This window comes from Ovis aries, chromosome 22 (genome assembly GCF_016772045.2).
Source record: "Ovis aries strain OAR_USU_Benz2616 breed Rambouillet chromosome 22, ARS-UI_Ramb_v3.0, whole genome shotgun sequence".
NCBI lineage: Eukaryota > Metazoa > Chordata > Mammalia > Artiodactyla > Bovidae > Ovis > Ovis aries.
In genome coordinates this window covers 34,547,905-34,560,696 of record NC_056075.1, presented here as the reverse complement: position 1 = coordinate 34,560,696, position 12,792 = coordinate 34,547,905, and the positions used below count along the sequence as shown (strand labels likewise).

At 47.0% G+C, this 12,792-nt stretch overlaps 1 protein-coding gene across 20 annotated transcripts in view; it reads left to right on the top strand.

The window, feature by feature from the left end:
* The window catches only part of ABLIM1 (actin binding LIM protein 1), a 336,400-nt gene that overhangs the window by 226,579 nt on the left and 97,029 nt on the right, over positions 1–12,792 (top strand). For all 20 annotated transcript variants that reach the window (XM_012102971.4, XM_042239061.2, XM_060404730.1 and 17 more), the window contains exons 5-6: positions 3,795–3,921; positions 5,587–5,680. In XM_012102971.4, the coding sequence (XP_011958361.2) occupies positions 3,795–3,921; positions 5,587–5,680 (221 nt within the window). The remainder of the gene's footprint in view (positions 1–3,794; positions 3,922–5,586; positions 5,681–12,792) is intronic.

Genomic DNA, 12,792 nt, shown 5'->3' with positions numbered 1-12,792 from the left:
CATTTCTGTGCTGAGATTGTGTCTCTGCTGCTGTTAGAGGTCTGGGATATCTGGGCATTAATGTGCTTCAGTTCAGTTCAGTTGCTCAGTCATGTCCGACTCTTTGTGACCCCATGAACTGCAGCACGCAAGGCCTCCCTGTCCATCACCAACTCCTGGAGTTCACTCAGACTCATGTCCATTGAGTCAGTGATGCCATCCAGCCATCTCATCCTCTGTCATCCCCTTCTCCTCCTGCCCCCAATCCCTCCCAGCATCAGAGTTTTTCCAGTGAGTCAACTCTTCGCATGAGGTGGCCAAAGTACTGGAGTTTCAGCTTTAGCATCATTCCTTCCAAAGAAATCCCAGGGCGGATCTCTTTCAGAATGGACTGGTTGGATCTCCTTGCAGTCCAAGGGACTCTCAAGAGTCTTCTCCAACACCACAGTTCAAAAGCATCAATTCTTCGGCACTCAGCATTCTTCACAGTCCAATCTCACATCCATACATGACCACAGGAAAAACCATAGCCTTGACTAGACGGACCTTAGTTGGCAAAGTAATGTCTCTGAAAAAGTGGAAGGCAGTCAAGAAACCTGGTTTCTAGTCCTAGCTCAGACCCTATCAAGGAAAGGAGAACTATGTGGAACAACCAACAGGTACTAAGTGTTCTAAGTCATACGAAGCACTTCACAATACAGAGTGTTTCTTCTTCCTCCCAGCAACCTGAGAAGTGGTTCTGCATTTCAGAGATGAAGAAATGAGGATTCAGAGAGAGTAACTTTTCCTAGTTAGTGCCCAAGTCTTCCTAATTCTAAAGCCTGCCCTGTGGCTGTCTCCCCACCTTTGATCTCCCTGGACCCCAGTGTTACGAAGGGGGAGATATGAACAGCCCGGCCTACCTTCCTGAGCTCCTCTGCTGTGGAAATGAAAAGCCATCTCTAAAGTTTATTTTCTACTTGAAAAAATTCAACCAACCGGCATCTTGCATATTATTTTAAATCTTTACTGCCACCTAGTGGGCATAATCTAATCAGAAGAATGAAAAAAATTTTCAGTTCACTTAATAAAACCTACTAATTCATCTTATATTCATCTTGTGCTGTTATCTTTTAGAAATTGCATTGAGCAAATATCATGATCTTCCATTTTTATCTTTATAGTAAACTGCCAGATGTGTGATTCCCTCTGAAAGGAGTTTGGTGAGATGCTGGACATCATGTAAATCCCAGCTTAAAAACAAAAAATTCATGCTTTGTGACCATATAATATACCCTAGCTTATAATGGGCTATACTTACAGAAATTCTAAACTTCAATATTCATAACTTGTATAGTATACTTTTAACTTTTTAAATATTTATTTGCTCAATTCTTTTTATGTTCTCATGATTTAGAAAAATGAGCTTATGTTGTACATACAGTTTTACAGCTTGTTTTTTTACCCAGTCTATTTTGGATGTCTTTCCATGTCTGCACACAAATCTACCTTATTCTTTTTAACAGTGTGTAGTATCCCATTAATGACTATAATTAATTTAACCACTTTCTCATTAATGTCCACATATGTTGTTTTCAGTTTTATTGTTACAAAAATGCAGTAGGGGGTGAATATATATTTTTCAGGGGATAGAAACACATACATTCACATGCACATCCTTTTCAAAATTTATTTGCAGAGTGAAATTTTAGCCATGAGATTGCTGGATCTAAAGGTTATGTAAATACTGAGTGCCCAAAGGTCACCAGAAACACATCTGTAGTCGAAAATTAAAAGTCAAGTGTACTTAAACCTCAGCATGGAAGAAAACCACAATAATTGTGAGGCACTGCTGGGGGACATTTGGAGGAATCTTTATGGGACTTGAGCTTGTGCCGGGTACTATAGGAAAGTTTTTCTAGAAGAAGAGAGAATTCAAGTTGGGCTAGAAATGTCATCATTAGTACAGGAGCAGCAGCCACAGATGTGGTCAGAAGAGGGGGGTATTGAATCACTTTGTGTACTGAGGGGGCTTGTCTGCACATTTCTTTATTCTCTGAATGATTTTCGTGATCGATTGGGGATATCAGGGGCAACCTGCCAGCAATGCTTTCTTTCTCTTTCTCAGGTACATTGATTTTAAGTATCTCTATTTGGAGAAGGCAATGGCACCCCACTCCAGTACTCTTGCCTGGAAAATTCCATGGACGGAGGAGCCTGGTAGGCTGCAGTCCATGGGGTCGCTAAGAGTTGGACATGACTGAGCGACTTCACTTTCACTTTTCACTTTCATGCATTGGAGAAGGAGATGGCAACCCACTCCAGTGTTCTTGCCTGGAGAATCCCAGGGACGGTGGAGCCTGGTAGGCTGCTGTCTACGGGGTCGCACAGAGTCAGACACGACTGAAACGACTTAGCAGCAGCAGCAGACATTTAAATTGCTTTCCAGAAAGGTTGCCCAATTTACATGCAAGGCTCAGAGATAATGCATGCTCAGTGGATTGGTTCAAGACCACCACAGTAAGGCAAATACAGCAGTTAAATGAGCCACACAAATTGTTTGCTTTCCCAGTGCATGATGAAAGTTATATTTACTCTATGCTGTAGTCTGCTGAGTGTGCAATAGCATTATGTCTAAAACAGCAATGTACGTACCTAAATTAGAAAATATTGCTGAAAAAATGCTACCATCTGAGCCTTCAGTGAGTCATAGTAGTAACATCAAATATGGCTGATCACAGATCACCATAACAGATATAATAATAATGAAAAAGTTTGAAAAATTGGAAGAATACCAAAATGTGACACAGAGACATGAAGATAGCAAAGGTTTTTGAAAAGATGATGGCAATAGACTTGATCCAGGTAGCATTGCCACAAATCTTGAATTTGTTTAAAAAAAAAAAAAAAAGTATTATCTTCGAAGCACAATCAAATGGTGTATGCCTATACGTTCTTCTGGGTTCTTTTAAATACTCAGCTTCCCTAATAATGATGTATCTAATAATCAGAATAACAGCAACTGTAATAGTAGCAAACTTTCATAGAGACCTGAGTCCTTTATTCCATTGAATCCTCATCAGAGAACTTGAGACAGGCACTAATAACATCCTGGCTTTCATATGAGGATCCCAAGGCTTAGAAAAGGGGGGAACTAGGCTGGGTCACGTGGTTAGCCAACAGCGAGCTGGGGTTCAGAACCAGGGTGTCCCATTCCAGCGCCTACATTCTTTACTGTGAAGAAATACCTTCTTCTTTATCTTCTTCATAGGATCCTGCCACGGAGAATTTAAAGCTGAGGAATTAAGAGCCACTGAATTGATGATCACAAATTTTGGAAAGTCTGGTTTAGGGTGATAAGGCAGTAGAGTCCTGTTTACAAAAACGAGACTTATGGGCATTGCTCCAGAAGTCGCATATATAGTATTAAGGGAGGCAGCCAGCATGGGAGGGGGAGAGGGAGCTGGTACTTGGCTACTCACAGGTGCCCTCAATTAAAAGGCTGAGGAGCGCCTTCTTAAAATCACAGCCAAGACGCTATAATTAAATATTCTCTGGGCCAGCTGGAGCTCAGAGGCTGTTTAAATCACCCCAAGGAAATAAACAGATGAAGGACATCCAGGCCCTTGGATCTCACGATGTTCCCACTCTAAGGGAGGATGGGGGGGTCTGCGAGCCCTCTGGGCCAGAACGCGGAATGAAATGGCGCTTAAGTAAATAGTTACTGAGTATGTGGTGGGTGCATGCTGGGGATCAAAGGGGGTCCACCTGCTTGGATTAGCAAAACTATGGATTTAACAAACGTGGAGTAAGGGCCGGCGGCTGTTCTTTTCCAGATTGCGCTGGCTGCGGACGAGACATCAAGAATGGACAGGCCCTGCTGGCGCTGGAAACGCAGTGGCACTTGGGTTGCTTTAAGTGCAAGTCCTGCGGCAAAGTCCTCACCGGCGAGTACATCAGCAAGTAAGCCTGGGGCGCAGGCGCGGATGGATCCTTCAGCAGGGTTGGGGCATCATGGGCTGCCCTGCGCTCGCCGAATACACCCTAGCCCAGCCCAGCCCATCAGACATAATGAAAGACCTTCACATTCCACAATCCGTATGAACTTTTTGCTATGAAACTTTGGAAAGGAATTTTATTCTTCTGTTGTTGCCTGCTATAAATTTAATGAAATGTTCATCATTGCCTAATGTAACAACGAAGCTGACGTAATGGTAGGCTATATGTTGCAACCAATTAAGCATTTAGTAATTTTACTTTCGCTAATCCCCCCTCACCCCCGTCATTTCCCCATTGAAACTACTGATGGTAAACCTTTATCCTCCTTCCAGGTCTCAGCCATGTCTGCTGGCCCTCCCCTGCCCCCATCCCCCCAAAAAGAAACTCAGCGTCCAGGCACAAAGCCCATTAGGACCACTCTGGAGTAGGTTCCTTAGAGTCAGAGGCTGGTGTAGAGAAGAGCTAGAGCAGGTGACGTTTTGAGGGTTTTGTTTAATGTGACCTTGAATAGCTAGTTACAGTGGTTACCTTTTAAATTGAGGAAAGAATGAGCATGGGGTGGGGGGAGGGCCTAGAGGCAGTAAGGGAAAATTTTCCCCTATCCACTTTAAAAAATGTTCTCCAACCAGCATCTATTAAAAAATTTTTTAATGAATTTAATGTATGAATATACACAGTGAGACTAAATAAGTAGCTTGGGCCCCACCCCCTAGAAATCTAATTCTCCAGATCTGGGGTAAAGCAAACCCTGGTATTCGGGATGCAGAAACTACACAGGTGATTCTGAGGCACAGCCAAAGAGAACTGCTCCGCCTTTAACACTGACGCCTGTGCAGAGCTAGGTAACTGGGCTGTCTGGAGACGTTTTAACTCTCCCATGCAATGGCACACCTAGAACATGATATTTTAACTGTGTCATGAGGTAAATGAGGGGCTTCCCAGGTAGTGCTAGTGGTAAAGAACCCGCCTGCGAATGCAGGAGACATAAGAGATGCAGGTTCGATCCCTGGGTGGGGATGATCCCCTGGAGAAGGGCATGGCAACCCACTCCAGTATTCTTGCCTGGAGAATCCCATGGACAGAGGAGCCTGGTGGGCCTCAGTCCATAGGGTCGCAAAGAGTTGGACACCACTGAAGCAACTTAACACGCATGCAACAGGTAAATGAAGGCAGTTTCAGGAGGATGGTTGAGAGGCCCTGGGCCCCCAGGCTCCCTCAGGGCCAAGGAGAAGGCGTCTCTGCGCTCTTAGGAGGCTCTGGTGTGTGAATCAAGGAGGTGTCGGGGAGGAGACAAGGAAGAGGAGCATGGGACTACAGCTGAAGCCTGCCAGGCCTGGTGCTGCAAGAGAGGGACGCCTTGGTTTTTGCTAGCGAGGTCTGAGGCAGTCAAGGAATGCGCAGCGACAGCCGTTTGGCTGTTACTCCTGTGTGGCCTGGAGGACCTCAGCACTCTCGCTGGAGAGTTTGCTCTTGTGGGTTTTGACCCTCCCCCACCAGGGCTCCTCCAGGCATGTGAATGGTAGTTGAGCGAGAAATAACTTCTGCTCGGCTTCTGTGCAACTGGGCGGAGAGAGATGGGGTCTGGGCGTCTTTCCTGCCCTCGGAAGCTGAGCTGTCTTTGTCCTGCAGGGATGGTGCTCCATATTGTGAAAAGGACTACCAGGGGCTCTTCGGGGTAAAATGTGAAGCCTGCCACCAGTTCATCACAGGGAAAGTCCTGGAGGTAAGTGACACACGGGCGCCCCTCAGAACCACCGTCATGGTCCTCAAGGCTCTTGGAAACACACAAGGGTCTCTTTTTCCATCTTTTTCTCACGTGCAGAGGAAAGAAAGTAGAGAATGGCTGTGTAACACTGTCTTCTCAGGCAGTGTCTACTTCATGCTGGACACCGGAAGGATAGAGGACATGAGGGCAAAAAAGAATGAAGAAGAGTCTAGAGGAATTATGTAGGAGGAACGGTTATATTAAACTGTTCTTTTGTTTAGAAGTTAGAAAAGAGGAAATGAAGACTGTGTTCGAGCCACGTGTGTCTGTGTGTACAAATGTGTGTATAAGTGAGTGAGTAAGTGTTAGTTGCTCAGTCGTGCCCGACTCTTTGCAACGCCATGGACTGCAGCCCACCAGGCTCCTCTGTCCGTGAGATTTTCCAGGCAAGGATACTGGAGTGGGTTGCCATTTCCTTCTCCAGGGATCTTCCCAACCCAGGGCTCGAACCCGGGTTTCCTGCACTGCAGGAGATTCTTTACCAACTGAGCTACAATATGGGCCCGCAATCTGTGTGTGCACATATCTGTGTGCTCACGTGTGTACACATGGGAGCGTACAGACTCAGCGAACAGAGGCTCTGAACGGTAGTTAAGAGAAGAAAGTCGTTAGAGGTGAGGGTGTAGGCTTCCTCACCCTTAGAAAACCACATCCTGTTTGACCCAGAACGTCCTGTGGCCCAGGCTGACAGAAGCCTGTCAAGTTCAGGTGTGACTGCCTCGCACTGGGAAGCTTGGTTCCTGCTTTCTCAGCAGTTGCCCCACCAGCTTCTGCCTCTGGGCGGAACTGAGCTCCTGAGCTGGCGCCATCAGTAGACTTGGGGCCAGAGGTCAGAGAGTCACTCCCGCCTGCCCACAAGCCTGCGAGATATTAACCCACTCTGATGGGAAAAGTAAGGGCTTCCCAGGTAGCTTCCCAGGTGGGTCAGTGGTAAAGAATCCGCCTGCTAGTGCAGGAGATACAAGAGACCTGGGTTCGACCCCTGGGTCAGGAAGATCCCCTGCAGGAGGAAATGGCAACCCACTCCAGTATTCTTACCTAGAGAATTCTATGGACAGAGGAGCCTGGAGGGCTACAGTCCACAGGGTCACAAAGAGCTGGACACCGCTGAGTGCACACACACACACACAGACAATGTTGCCTCACACCCACCCCAAGTCTCAGGGTGAGGATGTGTGCTGAGCAGAGGTGGGTCAGGACGCCCAATAGGGTCCTGGGAACATGACCGGGCAACTTGTCACATTGCTTCTGTAGACACCAGGTCACTATATCCACATCACCACATTCAAATTTCCCAGCAGGGTGTGGTCCAGGGACCCAGGACATGAATCTGAGTGGCCCCTGAGGTGTCCCTGGGCATCTTCTGTGGGTGTAGTCTTCCTAATCCCACAGCAAGCCCCGTGATGCCTTCCTGTCCATGAAATACAGGACAGGGGGCAGTGCTGGCTCTGTGCTGGACCTAGTCCAGCTAATTAGATTTGAGATGCAGGTCGTCAGTGCACTTCCTGACCCAGAGGAACAGTGTTTCGGGAAGAGCAAACTGCAGTGGCAGAGGCTCAGCAGCAAGGACAAGTACAGCATACCCAAGAAACCAAGTCATTTGGGCAGGACTGTGGGTGAGAGAGAGGATGCTGGAGGAAGGGAGGGGCCTGAGTGTGAGGACCTCAGAAATCAGTCAGGAGTTTGGCTTTACCTTGAGGATGGTGGGAAGTATTGAAGTGATTGTAGCTGGAACATCACGTGATAGGATCAGACTGCAGTGTGAAGAATGGGAGGGAGTCCTCAAATGAGTGTGCCCCCCTGTTCACAGCAGCTCTGCTCACACCAGGCAGAAGGGAAAGCAACCCACGAGTACATGGATGGATGGATAAACACAGCGTAGTATTTAGAGACAGTAGCCTGTCCCTCAGCCTTAGGAAGGAATTCTGACATGTGCTACAGCATGCATGTACCTTGAAAACATTATGCCAAGTGGTAGAAGCGGTCACAGAAGACTGCATACTATGTGATTCTATTTACATGAAATATATGGACTAGATGGATCCATAGAGAAAGCAGTTACCTGGACTTGAGGGCAGGGAGAGAGTGGGGAGTAACTGATTATTGGTTCCCACTTAGGGTGATGAATCTGCTTCAGAGGTAGAGGAAGTGGTTGCAAAACCTTGTGAATATCCTAGATGTCATGGAGTTGTTCCCTTTAAAATGGTGTATCTGATGTTATGTGAATTTCACCTCAATAATGGATGTAAATGGAGTCGGGGGGCAGACAGGGAGGGCAGGTAGAGGAGAGCTTTGGACAGCAAACAGTGGTGCCGCTGGCTGGAGTGACACCTGAGAAGTGGACCCCCACCACCCACACACAGTTGGGGTAAGGGGGATTTCTCATGGCCCTTCCAATAAGGCTTTTATTGCGAGTCCAAGGATACTTCAAGGCTGGGTTTGGGGCCCAAGGTCATGCACATCCTTAGGAAAGCTATTGGAGAAGATGGATGTGACGCGTCCAGAGTGTCGCTTGAAATCCAGCCATCTCATCCCCCGACAAGTGCAGTGGTCCTTGTCTGTCCTCTCAATCTGCCCCTCGTCCCTCCACAGAGCAAGGAGCCCTGCGAGAGACTCAACAGCATTTCCTTTGAGCTTCCCAAGTTTGATCTGCTACATGGGACTGAGATAAACCTGTTGAGGTGGGAGCAGTTAGGAAATTTCATTTTAAAACAGCAGGAGGATGGGGTTTAGACTTACTGGAGTAATCCATGCATGAAAAAACCAAATCACTCTGCTGTACTCCTGAAACAAATATAATATTGTATGTGGATCCTAATTCAGTAACAAATAAATAAAACACTAGAACTATTTCCCAGATGTTTGGCTATAGCTAAAGGGACAGGAAGACAGTGAATGCCGCCCCCAGCTTGGAGCCCCCACATTTGTAGACAGCATGGATGGAGGCAGCTCTCTCCTCAGGCCACATGTGGGACTGTGGGCCCCCCCAAAAAAAGAGTTGGGGAGACAAAAGGACTGAGGAGGGTGGGGTGTTGATTACCTTCAGATTTAGTCCAACTGCTGTGGGAAGGAATCTCTAAAAGAAAACTGGATCCAAGAATGTGCCGTGTTGAAGACACATCTGCTCGCTCTGCTTTTTCCCTGGAGGCCGAGTACTTTGATGCTGGTAGGGGCTGTAAGGGCCCCTTACCACGTTGGCTTCAGGCCTCCATGAGGGCCAATGGTGGGGGTGAGACCTTGCACCCTTTCCACACAGACCCACAGAGGTGGGGCTTCTGGGAGCAGTTTGCAGCGGGGTTCCGTGCAGAGTCAAGACCCACCCAGTGGGCGTGCTGTCCCTGTCAGATGGGTGTGTGATCTAGAAAATCGTCCTGCGCTGTGAGCACGCTGACATGTGACAGCTCGTGAGTCGGCCTGGCCCAGCTCCCAGCAGAAAACCCTGAGCTCCTCCCTCCACCTTTATTCTCTGATCCACCGTAGGTGCAGCAGGATGGGTCTGATTTGTTGTAAATACTATAATCCTGGTTTTGGTTTGGGTATTCCCCATTTTTAAAATTATAGTGAAATCCACATAATATACCAGGAGCAGGAAATGGCAACCCACTCCAGTATTCTTGCCTGCAGAATCCCATGCAGAGGAGCCTGGTGGACTGAAGTCCATGGAGTCGCAGAGAGTTGGACACACCTGAGCACACACCACGTAACATAAAATGTAACATCTGAACCATGCTTCAGAGTACAGGTCCGTGTATTACACAGACTTATGATGCTGTGAAACCGTCACCAGCATCCAGCTCCGTAGCCCTTCATGTCTTATGAAACTGAAGTCTGTGCTTATTAAACAGTAACTGCCCATCCCCCTCTCCCCACAGCACTTGGCAGTGACCGTTCCACTTTGTCTCTATGAATTCGACTACTCTGAGTATCTCATGTAAATGGAATCATACAGTATTTGTGGGGTCTTGTTTGTTCGTTTCGTTTGATTTTGCGATGGCTGTTTTGCACTTGGGCTTCCCTGGTGGCTCAGCTGGTAAAGAATCCACCTGCAAATGTGGGAGACCTGGGTTCGATCCCTGGGTTGGGAAGATCTCCTGGAGAAGGGAACAGCTACCCACTCCAGTATTCTGGCCTGGAGAATTCCATGGACTGTATAGTCCATGGGGGTCGCAAAGAGTCGGACACGACTGAGAGACTTTCACTTTTCACTCTCACTTTTTTACTTCGTATGATGTCCGCAAGTTTCATCCATGTGGTGGTGTTTGACAATTTCTTCTTCCTTTTTTAGGCTGAATAATATTCCATTGTGTGGACATACCGCATTTTGCCTTTCCAGTCTGTGATGTTTGGTTTTGTTGTTGCTGTTGTTTCTGATCGATTTTACCCGTAGAGATTGTGAATGTATTGTGAGTTCCCTGTGTCTTCTGTAACGGTGGTGGCTTAGAACCACAGAAACTTTCTGTCTCAGTTCTGGGGCCAGAAGTCCACAACTGAAGTGTTGGCAGGGCTCCCTTCCAAGGCTCTAGGGGAGGATCTTTCTTTGCCTCTTCCAGACTCTGGTGGCTGTGGCTACATAACCCTGACCTCTGCCTTGGTCTGCACAGAGCCTTCCCCCCCTGTGCCCTCTCTTCACTCTGTGTCAAACCTCCTCTGCCTTCCTCTTAGAAGGTCCCTTGTCATTAGCTTTAAGGTTCATCAGCATCCCAGGTGGCACTGGTGATAAAGAACCCATCTGCCAATGCAGGAGACGTAGGAGATGCGGGTTTGATCCCTGGGTCGGGAGGATCCCCTGGAGGAGGGCATGGCAACCCACTCCTTATTCTTGCCTGGAGAGTTCCGTGGGCAGAGGAGCCTGGCGGGCTATAGTCCATAGGGTCACAAAGAGTCAGACACGACTGAAGAGACTTCACACACATAGGATCTTCCAAGGTGATTCCTTCATCCCCGGATCCTTAGCTTAATTACATCTGCAAAGCCCCTTTTCTCAGAATGCCAAGGTTCCAGAGATTTTGTGTGGATATATCTTTGGGGGGAGGGAGGGGGGCACCATTTCAGTCATCATGGAAACTGACACAAGTCTCGTCCCAGTGAGGGCTGAAGCTCTGATGTGGTTTTAATGGAACCCTCACTGAGCATCAGAGATGTCCTGAGATCCCTTCTCTGGACGCGTTTCATCCAAGATGCCACCAGACACCTGAAGGAGCTTTAAGAAGGAGAAAAGGTCCCAGAACAGTGATCAAGGAGCTCCAGGCTCAGCTATGTCAGTAACTCCTGAGGAATCTGGGACAAGTCATTTAGCCTCTTTGAGACCATTTTCATATATAGGTAAAAGGACTTCCGGACATAGAAGTGTGGAAGGTGAAGGAAGAGGACCTGTCCCATGGCTGCCCCTTCCCCCTCCTGTTCTGAAATTCTGTCTCCCTCTGTTACTGGTTTTTCTTTGGAATGTAATTGTTTTACAACGTTATGTCAGTTTCTGCTGTACAACAACGTGCATCAGCTATATGTTTACACGTATCTGCTCCGTCCTGAGCCTCCCTCCCACCTCCTGCTTGTACCCCTCTAGGTCATCAGAGCACTGAGCACTATGGCGCCCTGTGCTGCACAGCAGCTTCCCACGGACTGTCTGTCCTGCACGTGGTCGTGTGTATATGACAATGCTACTCTCTCAATTCATCACACCGTCTCTGTCCCCCACCGTATCCACGAGTCCATTATCTATGTCTGTGTCTCTGTTCCTGCCCTGCAGATAGGTTCATCAGTACCGTTTTTCTAGATTCCATATATGTGCATTAATATGATATTTGTTTTTCTCTTTCTGACTTATTTTACGCTGTATGACAGACTCTAGGTCTATCCATGTCTCCACAAATCACCCTATTTGAGTCCTTTGTAATGGCTGAGTAATATTCCATTGTATACATGTAAGACATCTCCTTTGCCCATTCCTCTGTTGATGGATATTTAGGTTACTTCCCTGTCCTGGCTATTGTAAATGGTGCTGCTATGAACACTGGGGTACATGTGTCGTTTTGAATTATGGTTTTCTCATGTGCCCAGTAGTGGGATTGCTGGGATAAACCCTTCCCAGGATGTGGGCTTGAGGGGATGGGGAGGAGAGCCTTCATGTGTTTTAATGAAAAGGGCTTCAGTGACAGGAAATCAGGGATCTACTTTTGGTTCTGGAATTCACAGCTGTGTGACCTTGGGCAAATCAATTTCTTCGAACCTTGATTTTTTCTTTAATATACAAATGTTAAAATATATATGTAAATCCAAGACTTGGGGCACTTGACCTCTAAATTTCCTTTGGTTCTAAGGATCTGAATTCTATAATTCTCCTTGTCTTAGATATAGTCTTGGATCTAAGGGGTCAGAGCCAACAGTTTTTTTTTTCTGGAGAGATTTTCTAGAACACTCAGCACATAGCATACACTCAAACTGTAGTTTTCTCATTAGCTTGCTTTCAGTTCTGTTTTTGAGGGTCATCTTGCTATAAGTGGCACATCTTTTAGAGCTTATGCTAATTAACCTATAAATCCAGGCGCGTTCTGAAAATGCTTACAACCTGCCTCCTAACTAAGAAGTCCAAAAGCAGATTTGCATGAGATACAGCCAACAGCTTGCTATCTCCATCTCCATTTCTAAAGTCTTCTCAGAAGCAACCTTCCTCCTGGTCCTTACTTCTCTTCCCTACACCCACCCTGCTCACTTCTGCTTTAGCAGCCCAGAGGTAACAGGACTCGGCGTGAGCCTTCAGACTTAGGTCACAGATGTCAGTAGACATTAGGGGCATCCCTTTGGTGTGAATTTCCTTCCATCTTTCTGTTGGATGGTCCTAGGAGATCTCTGACCCTGACAAACTTCATTTCCTGGGTTCAGGTTGTTACCTGCTAACTTTTCCAAGAAAGAAAGCAACAACAAAATCATTGCAAAATGAATGCAATTCAGAAAAAAAAAAAAAAAAGCGAATGTCAAACTGGACGCAGAAGTCTGGAGGGTAAAGGGAAAGAGCCTGTCCACTCCCTCCCCGTCCAGGGCTGTTCCATCTGCTGACCGAGGGTGGTCTTGAG